At 42.6% G+C, this 19,671-nt stretch overlaps 1 protein-coding gene across 2 annotated transcripts in view; it reads right to left on the bottom strand.

Moving 5' to 3' along the window:
- The window catches only part of LOC147211532 (interleukin-1 receptor accessory protein-like 1), a 223,483-nt gene that overhangs the window by 18,368 nt on the left and 185,444 nt on the right, over window positions 1-19,671 (bottom strand). For both annotated transcript variants that reach the window (XM_086128247.1, XM_086128249.1), the window contains exon 7: window positions 1,617-1,749. In XM_086128247.1, coding sequence (XP_085984373.1) covers window positions 1,617-1,749 — 133 coding nt within the window. The remainder of the gene's footprint in view (window positions 1-1,616; window positions 1,750-19,671) is intronic.

The following is a 19,671-nucleotide window of genomic DNA, read 5'->3' as shown; positions in this document are numbered from 1 at the left end:
GCGATACAGTATTTATTTCCCACAGCGATGGGCATTCCTAAGTGGCTTCTTGTCATTGTCGGTGATAAGATGTAAACATAGAAGTCTTTGTACATCTGATAATGTGCCTTTTATACTCAAAACTCTACTGTGAATATTGATGCTTAGTAACAATTCTGAAATACCAGAAACACCTTGGGAAAACAATCAGTTCGCACTGTTGGGGGTCAGAAAGTTTCCTCATGCCTAGAAAATGTCTTCCTTGAGAAAATGTGTGCACATCCGAAAATCAATAAATTGTGACCTGAAAATTAGTCTTCGAATGGTTGGGGAGAGATGACACATCTTGTGATGACAAGCTTTTCCAGAACTATTTTCAAAACTCTGCACTAGCTGTTTATACCAGATATTCAATGTCTAACAATGAGATGAGCTGTAAGATGGGGAACACAGATGACATGAAATTGATAAAATTTCATATCTCGATCATAATAATAATGATAATAATAATAATAATAATAATACATTTTATTTGTAAGCGTCTTTCACAACACTCAAGGACACTTTACAGGCAAGAGCAAACAATAAAACCACAGATAAAATTATAAATAAAAAGAGATAAATTTAAGTGGAATAAGCAAGTCTGAATAGGTGGGTTTTGAGCTGGAATTTGAATGTGGGAAGAGAATCAATGTTACGAATATTGGGTGGAAGTGAGTTCCAGAGTTTGGGGGCAGACCGGCTGAAGGCTCTGCACCCCATTGTGGTGAGACGGGCAGAGGGTATAGAGAGGTGGAGGGAGGATGAAGACCTGAGTGAGCAAGAAGGAATGGAGATCTGAAGAAGATCTGATAGATATGGGGGGGGGGGGGCAAGGTTATGGATGGCTTTGAATGTGTAAAAATGAAGAAAAAAAAAGGTCCAAGCTGTTGGCAGTTGTCGAGAACGGTACCACTGTCGGAGCCAATTGCCAGAATTTCCTCTGTTTACAAGTCAGCCATGCTTGTAGTTCTGTACTGCAATGGACCTTGGGACTCAAATTCAGGGGCAATACAACCACTACACTCTTTGGCATGTTGTAACTGGGCTGCAATGATCACTGATAAAATTGACACGACGCAAGTTCAGCTGCAACTACTTAAAAAGTGTGGCCGTGAGTTTGAGACCCCTGCTGTAGACTCAAATTGGCCCCTGTGTCTTTCATGAGAAGATAGTTGTGCTGAGAGCATGCTAGCACGCGGAGAGACATCTGCAAATGCCAGGTCACTGACTAGGACACCAACTCCTCCTCCCAGCCTTGTCATACTGCTCATTGTTAACCTTTTCATTAGGCAGCATTTGTCTAAGATAGTGCATTCCTACTTCACAAGGACCGCTCTGTTTCCCTTTTCACTGCTTTATCAGGTTGAAAAAGAGATTAAGGTCCATGGAAACGTCTCCAGCTAAGCTGCTGTTCTCACAAATGAAATGTCAGAGTCGGTGTCATTTCATTTGCTTCTCTTCCCGATGTTTCCAACTTGTTTCCTCTCCGCTCACTAACTCCTATTTCAGTCAATCATCTGTCTCATGTAACATACCAAGCTGTGTATGCCATTTCATTGTGTTACTTTATGAAGACCTGGCACGAAAGGACTTACTTGATGTCACTCTCCCGCACCCGCTCCTCATCCAGATCCTCAATAAACTTCTCCGCCTTCATCCAGTAAATGAGTGGGCTGACATCACCACTGTACCCAAAGAATGCTCTGCACGTCAGGTTGACGGGACTTCCTGTGGGACGACAGGGGACAGGAGAATCGTTGATGGTTTGAATTTTTAATTCTCCGACGCATTCAGGATGGAAGAGCCCCGATCAGACATGCAGCACTGCCTCATTCGTCCTGTTCCGTTGTAATTCGACACATGAGGCCTTTTTTACACTAGAACCAAGGCCCATCCTGCTTTTGGAGAGCATTCCACGATCAGGCCCCCCCCTCCAGCAGAAACATCATCTCGTTTTGGCCTTAGGGGGGCAGATAAGAGCAGACTTAAAATCATCTCCAAGATATAGTTCCGACTGGCCCAGGCTTGTCCTCAATCCCTTCTTTCGAGGTTTACCTCGAGTGCCAGGCCATTTCACATGACGCGAACTTCTATCCTCATTGATAGAAGCGTGAATATTAATAAAATTTTCCAATTAACTTTTTGCACACGTTGAAGCATTCAGATCGGTACTCAGAAATTCCCCACTCAAGTGTACACCCTCATCATGAAGAAAATACAATGTGATGCCTTTGATGCAGCTTTTAAATTGAAGGCACTCGACCAATGAAACAGTAGAATGACAAGACTCTCGACCTGTTTTTGTTTTCATATTTTGTTGAGGCGTGAGCAGTATTTCTGCTTCTGTGGCATTCGGTGCTGTTTCCACATGGGTTTATCACTGACAGTAGGCTGGCTGGTTTTGTTTTCCCTCTATTCTGCTCTCCCAGAATGTGCAGGGTTTCATTCAGCAGATAGTCACCAAATAAGAAGCCAAGTGACCTAGGTTCAAGCTGTTGATTTGGGCAAATATTAATTCAAAATACCTCCAACACAGCTTTGCGACCAATGACAATGGGAAATGCCATAGAAGGGCTATCAGATAATTGCACGGTTATATGAGTTTTGAATTGGCATGCACGCCGCAGGGGGCGGCTCACTCTTTTACAATATGTCTTATTTGCCAACAAAGCTCCTTTTCAAAAAGAAGAAAATAAAATATTAGTGGGTGCGTATTACATGTACATTTTTATGGCACTACACTTTGGTTATATAAAATGGTCTTTGTTTTTAGTAATAGTAGATTATATTACAGATTGGAGTTATTTTACCCATTATTCAAAGATTACTGTATTGTACATGAGTAATCCATCCATCCATTCATTTTTCGTTCCACTTCATCCTCACAACGGTCACGGGGGGTGTCTTCGGGCAGTAGGCTGTCTTCGGGCAGTAGGTGGGGGACACCCTGAACCGGTTGCCAGCCAATCGTAGAGCAGAGACAGACGGACAACCATCCATCCTCACACTCAAGCCTAGGGACAATTTAGACAAGTGTGTTCCATTAACCTGTCATGCATGTTTTGGAATGTGGGAGGAAAGCGGAGTACCCGGAGAAAACCCACGCAGGCACAGGGAGAACATGAAAACGCCACACAGGAATCGAACCCTGCACCTCTGCACTGTGAGGCCGACGCGCTAATCCGTCGACCACTCTGCCGCCCGGTTCATAATTCAACATATCGTAATTGTTAGCCCATTAGCAGAATTGCCAATCTTGTCTTTGGAAAACAAGAATAAATATACAACAAAGTCAAGAAACAATAAGAGTCCAGTTGCTCTGATTCAACTCATGCGGACAACCACGACCTGGATGATTAAGAATCTACACAGACGTAAATGCAAACTCCCCATTGGAAGGCAAGAGCCAGGATAGAACCCACAACCTCTGCACTTTGAGGTCAACGCGCTAACCACTCGACCACCGTTATTTATATCATATTTAACAGTGGCGTTCCATCAGGGCCAGCAAGGCGTCTGCTGGCCTAAACATTCTCAGAAAAGTAAATTTAATACATGTACTTTTCTGAGAATAACATAAATTTAATTTGTTATTTTATTTTCATAAATATGTAAACAAAATTATTCTCTGTATTCTTTACGTCATATTATTTCCACTTAGTCGAGTGGCTTTAAATAACATTGAAAGTCACTCGATAAATAACTTATTTATTATGGTAGAGTTTTGAACCAATCATATTTCATCTAGCTTGTGTTGCCAGGTAAATTAAACTTGCTCGGGGCCTTCAGATTAAACAGAGCAGGCCCCTGTGCGCTGTAAGTGAACGGGCACAATCAGGTTGCAATAGCCAATCTCGTCTCCGTACTAGGGCCAGCTAGAAGGCCTTATGTCGAGACTGGCCATGTGCATTCGGTGATTGGATTAGCGCCTTTTCTGTTTCCTGAGAATTGTATCCTGACTTGTTCGATAAAGATTCTTAAAAAAAAAAAAAAGAAAAAAAGATTGGATTAGCGCCTGCTAGAGCTATCACTGCTTTTTAACCCAAAATGGCCGAAGGAGAAGACGTTGATCTGGTTGCAGAACTACTTTTCACACAGCAAGGAAACATCAGAGCACGGCTGGGCACTTACAAGCTACTGTGCGTTTAAAAACGTTTGGGGACACTCGCGTAGATCTGCAGCTCAGTGAACAGGCACTACATTGGTGAGTAAATGAATTTTATTTTACATTTCTTCTTGTCATTTTATTTCGTGAGTATTAAATTAATGGTCACGAATTAAAATGACAAAGATACAAAAATGTACAGTATCAAATAAATCTGCTCACCTGCAATTTATAATGGCGCATTGTAGTCACCTTCGTGCACGAAAGTTCGTTCAATCTCAGCTGCCCAACATTTTCAGATATTGTATTTGCTGTTGTATCGCCGATTTTCAAAATGCAAATGATCTGTTTACTTTATTTTCAAAGAATAGTTTGTTTTGTTATTGTTTGTTTAGTGTCTTATATGAAACTGCGACATTGCGCAATTTATTGGACAGACTTGTTTAAGCTCACACAGCGTAATTTGGGTGGCATTTTATTTAGTATTTTTAAATCATCTTTTTATTTTTGAGAAGATCTGTAAATTTAGTTTCCTGCTCTTAATTGTGAATGCATACTTGATGGTTTTAAATGCTCCTGAAATTAAGTGCTGCTTGACGAGCCTATATTGTGTATGTATGTGACGTCACTGAAGGCCTAAGGTTGAAATGCACGGCCCGCCACTGATATTTAATCATAAGCATATTGTCATGTATTCAAATGCTAGCAGCAGTCGCTTTGAAGAGAAATGTACAACTTGGATGAGCTTGTTGTGGAAGCATGTGAGACCCCTGACCTCAACCCAATCAAACACCTCTGAGACAAACTTGAACACAAATGATGCCACAGACCTCTAGAATACTGAGTAAACAGCAACATATTTGGAAAAATATTCATATTCATCACATCCTGGTCTGATGGTATGAGAACCTTGCAGTGTGACACATGAGAAGTGGACAAAAAAAAATCAGGACATCCATAAAGAAGCTGCAGCAGGGATGCCCAAGGAAGCACTGCTGTTCACACATCCAACAGTATAAAAATATATTTCAGCCGGTCTCTGTGTGCAATTCCGGATCCTTGACTGTGGCGGAGACTCAGGCGGCTGTGACATTGTAGATAACAGTCGTGTATAATTGGGGACTTGCTACTTGGGAGATGATAAGGACTTTTATTTTACCTCTTAAGAACAATCCAATTGAAAAGCAGGTTTGAAGATTCACCAGAGGCAAAGCTGGGGAAATCTCTTTCTCCGTGGATTTAGCACAAATACTTGGCTTGTACTGTACATTTAAAACTGCATCTGGGTCTTTTCCACTCAAGACTGTGGACAAGTTGGCATTTCTTAAAAAGTCCACCGGGGGGCTCTAAGGCGCTACTCAGCAAACGATGCATAAAAAGAAGTTAAAACAAAGTGAACAGACAAGCAGATCCTTTTATGCATACCTGTCAACTCATACGGTTTAGCCATAGTTCATACGGATTTTGTGGTGAATCTTACGTATATGGCCGTATCGCATATATCATACGGATTCTGAAAATCCCCCCCCCCCCCCCCCCCAAACAGGTAGTTCCGTTTGCTTTTGCCCAGAATGGTGCGAGTCTACTCGAATGCTTTCATTTCCAAAGTACCTAAATATGAATGGATGCTGTAACTTCGAGCCGATGGGTCAGCATTTGGAGTTGGTGAAAAAAGTAACGCAGGAATACAACTCTGAACACAATAATGCCACGAAGTAGAATGATGATTATACATTAACCAGACATTGTATTATGGAGATCTACAATGAGTATCATTGAAAATTTCGTGGGGTTTTTCTGCCGTTATTTTGACATATAAAATGCTTTGGTATGTTATAAGGATTTTTTGCTCTTTATAAGGATTTTTTTGGTAGTTTATACAGGTTGGCGCTCCGAAAAGTTGACAGGTATGTTTATGTGACAAGGAATTGACCGCTTATTGTGTTGCTGTACTCACAAGGTCACTCCACTGGGAGCCTACACAGCACGTGCGGTCTGTGCTTACCGTATATATGCACACGTGGCAAAGGCAGAACCATGAGGTTTGTTGGGATTGAATTACACATAGAGCTGAGACCTCTGTGGCAAAGCAGATAAATCACTGGCGTGAAAAAAATAAAATGAATCACAAAGACTAATGAGAGCCTTCTTTCTGCTTGGGTACACAAGACTGCACGTTGACGTACTTACAAGAAGTACACACACAAGCGGAGTTTGTCTATCGGTTCAAACCACGAGTAGAAAAGTAGGAAGACGGCCCTGAAAAAAAAGGGGGCCAGGAGTGAACAGGAATAACACTTAAGAAGCGGGATTTCCTTTTTTTTTGAGAAGCTCAACAGTAATGAGGTCACATGCAGCTCCTTGCCTCATGTTTTGACAAGGCAGGAAGCAGTTAAAGACAGAAACGCTGCATATAAGAACAGCACGGTAATTGTGAGCGGGAGTCTGACACCTTCGGTGGGGGTTGGGGGGACTCTAGAATCTGGAATCGAGACGATATGTAGGCATGTATTAAAGATAGATCATTGCAGAAATCTGCATAGCATTCAGGTGTTTATAGTGGATCTCATTTGATCGCGTTGGACTGAGATCACTGAAGACACGGAACCTCTCGCTATCACAGAGAAATTCCTGAAAGCACGGCAAGGACCCGAGTGCCGAGGAGGACCAGAGACATCGAAGGTTTATAGCCGCTAATTGCCAGGGCTGGGAGCCCTCGCTTGTCAGCAGATGTCCCATTTTAATTGAAACCCCGAACAGAACTTCGCTGAGTTCTTCATTAAAACTTACAACTCTCCGATCACATTTTCGATTGCCTCAGTCAGACTCGTGTAGTCACATTGTGGCAGGAGACTTCATTGCCGGCTGCCACGGAGATATGAGCGGACGCACACATTGTTCAGCATCTTCACATATGGCAAACATCAAAGTCAATTGTGTTGCATGGCATGTAAAATTCCAATTGCTCTGCTTTTCTGACGGTCCGTTTTGCCAAGAGTGAGCTGTCTGCCAATAAATATTCTATCATTGTTGAATAATCCATGACGAATAGACAAATAAGCAGAATAACAAATACAATGGCGGAACAGTGGATGACATTTGTAAATATTAAGAGCTGCTGTGTTCGCATGACGCACAGAGTATGTTGACAAGACGGTATGTAGAACAAAAGCGCCGCTATCACGGAGACCCATCCGGCACAGTCGTTAACTATTCAGTGAGTCTGTTGCCTGTAGTCTTGCTCAGTTGCATTCTCCAAATGGAAATCTCACCAGGCATTAGGGAAATATGAGAAAGGGACAAAGGCCACATTGAATGGGGAAAACAACACTTCAGCCCCTATCCCACTGAGCGGCCGGTGTTTCGAAGGAAGCAAAGGTTGCATTCATGTCAGAGTTCATCAGGGTTCGTTCAACATCGAAAATAACCTGTAACCACACTAACCGCTCCAAAGTTAGAATAGATAAAAACAGCGAGCTACAGATGTAGGGACCCCAAAACAAAACAATTGGCTTGTGGAAATCCTGATTGGCCAGTAACTTTAGAGAGTCACCGGCCAATGTGGCTGGCCATTAAAAAAGTGAATTTAAAACGCTGCCTGTCAGCCAACAGTGGCGTTATAGAATTTTATTTTAGCCACAACATCTTGAAAAACAAACAATGAACACATGAAGTAAACTGCAGATTCTGTAAGAAGACAATTTAGTAGTCGTAGATAATAGAGTAAAAGGGTCCGTGCCTTCTAAGAAGAGTTTGAGCATCGTCATCGTCATCTACATTTGTCAAATTTGTTCGGCGTGAAAATTTTATTTTTTTTCTGTCTTGAGGTTTACTCTTGCTCTCATCTGGACTTGGACTTTGTGGACTCTGACCGGACTTGGACTCGATAAAGGAGGACTTGACGACAGCCCTGGGTCATACTTGGCATTACGGTACTATGCCACGAACAAGCGGCGAAAGCCACCTTAAAAAGAAACCGACCAAATAGGCCGACGTAGACATGAATGCTTTGGATTGAAAATGATTCCAATCTAACTTTCATCAAGAGGGCAACACAGAGATTATGAGGTTCATGCCATTTGCTGTCACTATACTACTACATCATCATCATACTAGACTGAGGCCTGTGTTGGTTGCGGTGTGTAGACAGTACTACGACACTACTATACTACTCGTTTTCTGTTGAGAGCTGAAGAGAATGGCAGTTCTTTCTCACTTTATTGTGTTTAATGACTGTATGGGATTTAGGTGGGCTTCTAACAGAGTAGCCTGCTGGCCTCTGGGCATGGTTGCACTTCAGCCAGTGTTGCTGTACAACTTGTACAACAATGTGTACAACTACCCAAACATCTGGCAAATGGCATGACAATTCAAAGTCTTTTTGCGTTGCATAAGTAGCTCTCCTTTGGAATGAGACCTTGATTTGCCAATAGATACCAAAAGTAATATTTTAATGGAAATGGTGCGAAGGAGAGATTGTTGATTGCCTCATAGTTACTCTTGTTTGGTAACGTGCTACCAAATCCTGGTCCTGAGCTTCAGTTCCTCCAGACACCTTTGGATTTCAAATCTTTTGTCATGTCTTAAAATTGTTCATCTTAATGTGCGCATCTTATTCTCCAAAATTGACATGGTCAAAATTGGGATTAAATCCGCAGATGCATATATTGTGGTAATTTCTGAAATGGAGTTGATGAAATCTACTGAAAATGATGACTTGAATATAGCTGGCTACAATATCTATCGTACTGGTAGGCCTAAAATAGGTGCTGGGCGTTTTTTCCAATTTATGTTGAATCACCACGTATAACCGTTGTTGAGTGTGATAGGGCTCCATACGTCCCCAATGAATCAGAACAACCCAAAAAGCATCTCTCCAAACTGAATTGTAATGAACTCATTTTGGCTGGTGATTTACTGGAAATTGGAACTGTATTATCAGTTTCGGATGAGTTCAAATCTTTTTGTGATCCTTTTAATCTCACACAGTTGCTGAATATCCCCATGCGATCAAATCTTAAAAGCCCTGGTAAATGAATGAATAATTGACTTGGTTGTTACTCGTGTTCCAAATGAATTCTCATTCTTGGGTGTCTTCCGTGATGACTTCAGTGATCACTATGATGTGGCCGCTGTTATGAATACCAAGGCAATGAATTTTAACCATTGAAATGAACATGGTCATCATCATTATCACCATCATCATCATCATTATCATTTGGCTGATGTTGGCTGGTACCAGATGTTGAAAAACAGCTTGGACCTTTTTTGGGGATATTTTTATGCAAATTCTGAATAGCTATGCCTCATTAGGAAGGTACAGGTTCAAGGGATGAGAAAACCCCATGCTTTTCCCCAGACCAGTTCTGGAGGCTATTCATAAGCGTGAACAAGCTTGGGCCAAGGCAAGAAAAACAGACTCTCACACAGATTGGTCTAATTTCAGACGTTTAAGGAACAAATTGTTGCCCTTCATTTAAAAAAAATAAAAGATAAATCAGAATATTATTTTTCTGTCACAACTGAAAATGTAAATAATCCACAGACATTTGGGAAAGTTATTAAGTCACTTTTAGTGAGTAAAGGCACTTTGGTTTTGCCATTGTAACTTTTAAGCAACTCTACTCTATATATCTATATAATAGGACTGAGGTTCTAAACTGTTTTAATCAGCATTTTAAACTCAAGCTCTTTGTTTGACGCTCTCGATAAAAATCTCAACAATTCTTCCAATTTACATTCGAGATGCATTTAATCTTGTATTTTTTTGTGCAGGACGTTCATGAAGCCCTCCAAACATGAGATCATAGAAACCCTTCTGGCAGCAGACATTGTGGCGGAGACATACTTTTAACCTCAAAATTGGAAAAAAAGTAATCACATCCAGTCCCTGTGCAAATTGGCTTTTGTTCTCTACTGCAATGTTGACAAACTATCGACAAATATACAACCCCTCAAATTCATAAAGCTCTTGTTAGTAAGCAAGTAAATGGGTTTTTGTACTGATACAGTATGTCTTTTTAACAGCATCAATCTGGCTTCAGAAAAAAACAGTAAACTCACAGCAGTAATGAAAGTGGTTAAAAAAAAAGAATACAACACTGTGCATCGCTTTTTATTGATTTGTTAAAAGTGTTTGACACCGTTGACTGATATTTTAAAAATTTGATTGCGTCACTCGGGATTTCCAGAGCACACAGTTGCCTGATTTTTCAAATTACCTCAGCAATTGGTCCCAGTGCATTAATTATGATGGCATGTGCTCTGAATTTGTTTCTGTCCATAGGGGGTGCTGCAGGGTTCTGTTTTGGGCCCCTCTTAATTCTCATTTATATCAGTGATTTAGGTGTACATCTGCATTTCTATGCCAATGAGACTGTTATTTACTGCTCTGGATTAACTATTTTTTAGGCTGTCAAATCTCTCCCAGAAACTTTTATAGCTGGCCAGCACTTATTCATTCACTTGAAACTTGTTCTCAATTCTGATCAAATAAAGCTCATTTTGTTTTCTAAATATGAAAAGTTGTTTCAAATGATTCCCACTTTGCCCACTATCTGAGACAGTTTTTCAGCATGTGAGCTACTTATAAAATGACCAAGTCCAAATGATCTACCTAATATTTATTTATTTGAAAATTTTCACACAAATAACGCATACTTAAAAGTGTTACATTTTCTCCAAAATGCACCGAATAATGTGGGGCGCCTTATTTTTACACCAAGTTCCAAAATCAATTAATGCTGTTGTGTGACTTGTGTAAAGGAAAGGAGGACGTCACTGAGGACAGCATGTGGCCGTTAAGTGGGAAAGGTGGGCATGAAAGAAGATACTAAAGGCAGGTGTATATAATGCCGGTATTTGCATCGTGCAAAACAACATCAGATTGGCAAGGATCCCGAAAATGGCACCTAGGAAGAGACATGCTTACGAAGCACGGTTTTAAATTGCAAGCTATCAGTAAACGCGGAGGACGATGGGAATCGAGCAGCCACGAGAGAATTCATGATCAATGGAACCATGGTGTTTGGTGCTTTTGTTTTATGAAACGGTGCCATCTATCCATCTGGGCAAGGACTACCTTGGCACAGCAACAGCCGGCGGATCACAGGGAAAAGCTGGCCATCTTCCACTCCTACTACAGTAAAAAGATCCTCGACAAACACATACAGCCCAACCACATCACCAACATGGATGAGGTGCCGATCCCTTTCGACATCCCAGTGAACCACACGGAAGAGAAAGAAGAAGGGGACCAGAATGGGAGCCATACACATAACAGGGCACGAGACGTCGGCTTTTACTGTTGTACTTGGTTACCATAGTAATGGATAGAAACTGCCGACTATGGAGGAAGACGCTGCCTCAAGAAAAATTTCCAGTCGGACTGAGGTGGACATCAAGGGACCGGATGTTATTTTCCATGTGTCACTGTCCCCATTGATCTGTGACCCCATGCGCGGCCATCTCACAGCAGCTGTGAAAAACCAAGAGCAGCAAATGAAGTGGGAGCTAGACATCCTTCCAGGAGACTTGACGAAGGAACTCCAACCACTGGACAGTGATGTAAGCAGGGCGCTCAACGCGAAATTGCGAGCGGCATAGGAGCAGTGGGTGACAGATGGCGAAGTCAGCTTTACTAAGACTGGGAGGCAGCACCGGGCCACAATTTGTGAATGGATTGTGGATGCTTGGGCAGTCTGTTTGCCCTGTTGTTGGAGCCTTCGCAAAAGCCGGCATCATTTCTGAGGAGCTGCATGGCAACGAGACTGACTCTGACACTGACATGAGGGATCCTGGCATGTTTGATGGCGAACTTGCCCAGCTGTTCATGAATGGGTACAGACCATGATGACTTGGATGGATTTGTGAATGAGGATTGATCTAAATTAACGTGAGTACATTGTTAAATACTTCAATAAAGTACAACTGAACTCAGTTTTGCTGAAAGTGCCTTTTGAAAAAGATATGCTCGTGTGCATGTATGCTACCGTGTGTTTTTTTTTTAAGCTAGCCTGAGTTTTACCATGCCTGCGTCCAATAATAGAATGCGTCTTGTGTATGTTTTATATACTGAATTAGAGCCCATAACTGGGATTTCGCCTTTTAATAAGGTGTGCCGTTTGGTGGTGAAAATACGGTAATTCTTTATATGCACAATGGTGAGGCATTCAACAGGTGTACGACTGGCTGACCTGTATGTCAATCATTTTGGGCTTCATACTCTTAACTGTGTCGTGGGTCGGCCCTGGGGCCTTCTGCCAGTGGAGCATGCCTGGAACATCTCACCAGGGAGGCGCCCTGGAGACATCCTAATGAGATGCCCGAGCCACCTCCTCTGACACCTCTCAATGTGGAGGAGCAGCGGCTAAGCTCTGAGTTTAGCCTCATTTTGGTGGCTAGTGTCTAGAATCTTGTTCTTTTGGTCATGACCCACAGCTTGTGACCATAAGTAAGGGTAGGAACGCTGATGTTGAGAGTTTCACCTTCTCAAAATTAGGCCAACGAGTTTGTGACGCTTGTGATTCCAATTGTGTGTGTGCAGTACAAGAACTCTAGAAAATCAGCACATGAGGGCAATGTGTTGACTGATGAAGACAAAAGACGTGTCTCAAATAATCAATGGAAATTAGCAAGCATGATTGCTGAATGACAATGTGTGAATCATTTTTTTCTCATGCTGTCTCAGGCTGAGGGTTTGGATAACATTTCTGAACTTGTTTAAAAAGATTAACAGACAAGGTGGATGTGAAAAGTTGAAATTGTGAATTGCAATAAGAGTTTTGTAACATAACGAGATACCTCGTCTACTTACACAATGATTGAGTCCGAGGAGGAATGTTAATTTATATTCATATGAAATGTATTTGTGAGCATGGTTTATTTACTGTATGTGTGTGACCAATATGCAGGTTGAGAGTATACTAGTTTATTATACAGGGGATTGAATATAATATAGCATGAGTCGATAAAAACCATTGTGATAACTTTGCCTTTAAACTTACTGAGTTAGTACGTTATTGCGCATGTATGTGTCTAAGTTATTATTATTATTACCGCTACTAATATTATTATTATTTCATTTTTGATCAAGTCTTGGACCAACATTGCCGAACAATGACAGCTAGATAAAGTTGGAGCACTTACCGGTAATCTTCAAATCTCCAAAATAAGGGCTTAGGTCATTATTTACAACAGCTACATTTGCAGCAAAGTATTTTGAGCCGTACTCGGTTTCATGCTACTGGCATGAAAGGACAATGACTATTCAAAGTCATGCCAAAGAAGCATGGTGGGCCTCCTTGCTGTGAGTCTCAGTTAGATGGTAGTAAAAGGGGGGTGGAAGGGATGGTATTTGCGGGTGGACGGTTGTTACGTGCTAATGCCAGGGCTCATGGGGAATTACTGGGGAGATTTGGAAGGAAACGCTGGCAGCGTTTTCCCCGTTGCTTTTATTAGCCCAGATGTGCAAATCTCTTGCCGCCTCGTTGAATACAGGCGTCTTTTTTTTTTGTACTGCACCTCTTGTGCTTGTTAAATGTTAACATCATTGGATTAAGTGTCAAGTGTAGCTTGTGAGCACTTAAGGTGGGGGTTCTCATCCCTCGTCTCTTCTGCTTTGTTCCCAGGCCACCCGCCTGCTGCCCTACAACACGACAACCTGTATCTGCACAAATACACAGTGCTCCTGGGAGGAACAAGCACAACAAAGCAGCCCTGGTCAGAAGCACGTGCGCACCTCGGCGCATATCTCGCTCACACAGGCAGCTACATCGGAACTCTGCTGTTTAGTACGCAAATGATAATGAGGTAACCTACAATGAATATGATGATTTCTCAAGTAGGGTTTGTTTCGGTTGAATGATGCAGATGGAGCAAATCTGTGACATTTTCATTAGTGCGTCCTTGACATGGGCTTTGCCTTGGTCAAAGTAAATCCAGTGCTGATTCACAATGGGTAAATGTGCTCACGAGGGCAGGGAACGGGACCTGCATTCTGATCGCTGCCGCTGCTACTAAGGCAAGCAGTCATCTCGTACCTGCTCACGATTTAGGAGACGGGGAGATAAATACGGCCTTGAAGGAATGGCTGCGAGCAACGAGTCACAGGAATCATGATCTGGAGCCAAGTCGAGTGGGAGATGGCGGTGGGAGGAAGAGAAGCTGCATCTTACAGCGTTCCCGCAATTCAAGCAACAGCGGCGTTGTGTTCTGATCCTGAGTCGGAGGCGGTGTGGGTATGTGCAGATGGGAAGACGGTTTGCCACAAACATGATACAGACAACAGTTTCAGGACACGAGAAAGCCTCTCAGTGATTCCTCAAGAGACTGACACAGACACCTTTGCGTCAAATCATGAAGCGTTGTAAAAGTCAAAGTTGTTGGAAAGTCAGAAAAGGCTCGTGTTACCAGTTCTCTCCATGCTCCAAATCTTGATTTCTTGAGGCTCTGGCAGCAACAAAACAAACCTATTATTATTGGCTCCAGCGACAGTGACACTCTTTGCAACTCACAACTGGCCCGCAAAATCGGGCGCACAGTGAAGTCACAGAGTTTAGCATTCGTGGTACGACTTCATTACGTTGATAGGTTGGAGGTTGATAACAAAGAGTGGCTTTGTATGTTGAAACTTGGCTGAATCTCACCACAAAGAGCATTATTTGAGCATCTCTGTAAAGAGGCAATCAATCAAAAGTGTCATTTGAAACAATAATAATAATAATAATAAGGGAGACTGGTTAGCAAGTCTGCCTCACAGTGTAGAGGTCCAGGGTTCGATTCCAGCTCCGGCCTCTCTGCGTGGAGTTTGTATGTTCTCCCCGTGCCTGCGTGGGATTTCCCCGGGTACTCCGGTTTCCTCCCACATTCCCAAAAAAAACCCCACACATGGCAGGTGAATGGAACACTCTAAATCAGGGGTGGCCAACCAGTCAGAGACTAAGATCCAATGTTTTTACAGTGTTACTGCAAAGAGCCACACAGACACACACGCACACACACACAATTTTTGCCCAAAGATCGACATTTGGAGCGACCAAACTCTCACGTTCGACCCGATCGCGCACGTGCAAGCATATGAACACACACACACACACACACACACACACACACACACACACACACACAACCATGCACTCGCGCACATTTGCTTGCACGCCAAGACGAGCAACAGCCTGAGCGCCCGAACAAAAATGAAACCTAAAGACACAAACACACAAATCTTTTTTTTTCCTCCTCCCACCACTCACAGTCGACTGGGGACCAGTCTGCTGGCTCCCGGTCGATATCAATCGACGTATTGCGCACCCCTGCCTTAAAAACAGAGGTAGTTCACTGACTAGCTTAGCACTTAGCAATGAGCGCCGATGTCTGCGCATGAGCGGTGATTCAGTCATCTGATTGGTTGCCCTCTATGTCAATCAAGTAACGGGATTGGTGATAGGCTGACATAGTACGTACTATGTATTAAGCACCGTTGTTTTAATGGCAGCGCCATTGCCGAGGCGTTTTTGACAATTGTCGTGTGAAAGCCCGGGAGCTGCATTGAACCAGCCAAAGAGACGCTGCTCTAAATTGTCCCTAGGTGTGAGTGTGACCGCGGATGTGTGACCGTCTCTGTGTGCCCTGCGATTGGCTAGCAACCGGTTCAGGGTGTCCCCCGCTGACTGCCCGAAGACACCTGGGATAGGCTCCAGCACGTCCCATGACCCTTGTGAGGATAAAGCCGATCAGAAAATGGACAGATGGACAATAATAATACTAAAAATAATAAATTTCATGACACCCATGCTTTCCAGATAAACAACAGCAAAAACAAAAGTGGGATTGAGCGTTCAATGTGGGGAGTCCCTGTGTTCTTACAGACACTGATCACTTGATTTCTCAATTTTGTGGTGTCTTACCCTGAAGTAAAGAGCAGAGAAAACTGTGTCTTTGACTCATGTTCAAAACAAGTGGAACTCAAGAGGTGGCGTACCTCCAGCGACAGAACAAATGAAGCGGGTAATGCGGGCAATGAATGAACCTGCCGTCTCCAAAATCAGCATGCACAGCTCAAGTATAATGGACCGAAAACACAAATGAGTCACTTATCAGCTACACTGTATCTCGCCCATGATGATGCTTGTGCAAACACCAGACACTATTCATGCAAAACCCATTCGGAACAATGAGCCAGTGGCCTGGGCATGGACTCAGGGCCTTCAAGACATTCTTTGCTGGCACATGTACCAGATGGATTTCTTTGTCACAACAGCGCCAAATTCTAAACTGAGTGTTTGGCAAGCCTTTGGCCTTTTATCGGTTATTGCATCCCATCCACAAATGTTAAAAAAATGTTACAAGGACAAATCACAGATTCATGTTGATATATGTTGTGCTTTGTACGGTGGAAACTATTTGATTATGACGGAAGGTCGCCTTCAACGAACTCACTAATGCACCCTATGCCATAATGACAATCCAGCCACTTCAGGTGTCTATTCTGTGCAGTGTATTATGTGAATTTGCATCGTTACTTTCTGAACAGCTTTCAGGGCCAAGCAACTCAAAGTGCAAAGCACAAGCTACCATGGTACTGATCTCGGACACCTCTGATAGCCTTGTGACGTGCTCTGGCACATGCGTGTGCTCCCCTACTTGCTCTCATTTTGCTCCATTACATTGAGGACCTCAACACTGAACCCCCAAATCTCCTGAATGTATGCAACTGTCTATCTTGTTGAGACTTCTGTTGTCATCAAGCTTGTGCCTATTGAGAGTGATGTGAAAATAGCACTTGAAGAGTCTAATTTGTGTGTGTGTGTGTGTGTGTGTGTGTGTGTGTGTGTGTGTGTGTGTGTGTGTGTGTGTGTGTGTGTGTGTGTGTGTGTGTGTGTGTGTGTGTGTGTGTGTGTGTGTGTACGTGTGCGTGTGGGATGGGGGGAACAATAAAAGAGGCCCAAATGGCAGCTCTGGACACTAAACATTTGCCCAACTGTAGGTTTGCAGGCTCAGGTATTTCATTTCCTCCAAATGTAACATTTTGCTGAACTGGAACATTTGAGGAAAAAGCTTCTTCCTACTCGTAAATGGATGGAAAATTGCCCCCCTATCAGATTACCAAACAATTGAGGTCATCAGGTGAAGAGATGCCGGCTAGCGTAAAAAGTGTAATGTATGAAATTGAGAATTTTCAACGGTGAAATGGTTCCAAAGGAACATATTGCTGAGCAAAGGATTGCTGTCAGTTTCTTTTTATATGCAAAGCAGGGTCCATGTCTCAAAGCACACTTGTGGAGACAAATTCATTCATAAGCACTTTTTACTGATCCTGGCACATATACTGTAGCATATGTTGTTATTTTTGAAATTTGCGACTCAACAATTTAAATTGCCTCCTGCTAGCAAACTGAAGGCCTGTTCGTTTCCCAATTATACTAGTTATTTGGCATAACTATTTAGTTAGTTATGCCAAAACAAACCCCCAAAACAAAACAATGTACAACAAAAAAACAGTCTATTATTTATAGTTACAAAAAAGTAGAATTCTTCTACCAATGAAGTTGTGACATGGTGTAAAATGTAAATAAAAACAGAATAGATTTATTTGCAAATAATTTTCATTCTACATAAGGTATTTAATGTTCAAAGTTATTAACTGTTTTTTTTTTTTCAGATATTGTTTGGTCCCAGTGGCCCTTGTACATTCCATCCTGTAGACTTGGGCCCCCTGTCTCCTTATCTTAAGTCAACAGTCTCAAACTTGGGCCTTAAACTGGACAGTGATTTCAAACTCGATCGGCAAATTGGTGCCGTTGTTAAATCCAGCTTCTTTCACCTTAGACAGCTGGCCAAAATAAAACCTCTCCTCTCACATGAACACTTTGAGACAGTAATTCATGCCTTTGTCACATCCCGGCTCGATTACTGCAATGCCCTTTACTTTGGAGTCAGCCAGTCCTCCATTAAGCGCCTTCAGCTGGTCCAGAATGCCGCCGCTCGCCTCTTGACTGGTACTCGTAAGAGGGAGCACATAACTCCTACTCTGGCATCCCTTCACTGGCTCCCCATTCATTTTAGAGTTATTTTCAAGATCCTCTTATTTGTTTTCAAATCTCTGAATAATCTCGCGCCACCTTACCTCTCTGAGCTCATCCGCCCCTACACACCTGCCCGGCGCCTCAGGTCTGTGGACCAGACTTTATTAGAAGTACCAAGAACTAAACTGAGGCTCAGAGGGGATCGAGCCTTTTCTGTTGCTGGTCCCTCTCTCTGGAATGACCTCCCACTAAACATTCGGCAAGCCTCCTCGCTGCCCATCTTCAAAACCCTCGTCAAAACTCACTTGTATTCTTTGGCATTCGACTCAGCATGACTTAGATTTGTTCTTGGTTTTACTGTTTGGTGCTTTCTACCGCCTTTATTACCGATTTGTCTTACTGTTTATTGTGCATGTTAAATTGCTCCATGTACAGCACTTTGTATGCAGCGATGGCTGTTTGAAAGTGCTCTATAAATACTGTTGACTTGACTTGACTTGACTTAAATTAAGATTAAAAAAAAAAAACCCATCCCAACATGAAACCTTTTATAAGGCTTGTGGCGCAGGAGTGGGAAATGACAACCCTGGACAGCTTACATCGGATGCTGTCAGACACCCTCCTATCCGTTTACAGCACATGACTTAGTAAATCAGTCTGTTTTGTGTGCCTTTTGGGACTTTTACTGAGCTCAGAACAATTCAGACATAATGAATACGTATCCATCACATCTTTAGGCATCCAAAGCATCAAGCTATTGGCTGAGATGGAGCAGAAGACAATAGAATCAGTTGGATCCGAACCAATCCTCAGGCTCTATTCCCACAATGCTCAACAGGCTAAAAAAATTTGCAGGGTTGCAGAAAGAATCGATTTGAAAGAAACAACAACACAAGCTGCCTGAGTCAACACACGTGGGGCAAATACAGGTAAGCACGGGCGATTTAAAACAATATTTGCTGAGCGGGAAATAATTTCCCCGGAGGCTGTTCAAAAGGCTGCTCTTCAACATCCTCATAAAATTGATGAGTACTCTCATTGCGCCATGGTAGACGGTAAGAATTCTCCCGTCAACGGGCAAGGATAAGATACATTCAGTTTATGAAAACAAACCCAAGAGACTAATCAGTTTGGAGGGCCGTGTATGTTGGATCACAAACACTATACAGTCCACAGTTTATGTCTGTACATCCATTAAACCACGAATGCTATGAACACCAGTTTTGCTCACCTTAACAAAGTAAAGAGTCGAAAAGGAAACCCGGAGAGCACTGTGAGGCATCTCAATGTGTCAGTCATGTGTGTGTGTGTGTGTGTATCTCTCTCTCTCTCTCTCTCTCTCCTCTTTGGCCACAAGAATCCATTTTCAGGCCTGCAGTTAGAATTCAACTTTTTCTCCACATATTGGTCCAACTGTATGGACCACGATGCAGCCAAGTGTTCGGTTATCATATTAAGCGCTACACAAAGACTTGTTGACATACCTGTATGTATGGATCAACAAGCACAAGTGAACTTTGTAGA

This window comes from Hippocampus guttulatus, chromosome 1 (assembly GCF_054856545.1).
Source record: "Hippocampus guttulatus isolate MCC_2025c chromosome 1, RoL_Hgut_1.0, whole genome shotgun sequence".
NCBI lineage: Eukaryota > Metazoa > Chordata > Actinopteri > Syngnathiformes > Syngnathidae > Hippocampus > Hippocampus guttulatus.
Note: the sequence above shows the minus strand (reverse complement) of the source record. Positions and strands in the feature narration are given on the sequence as shown.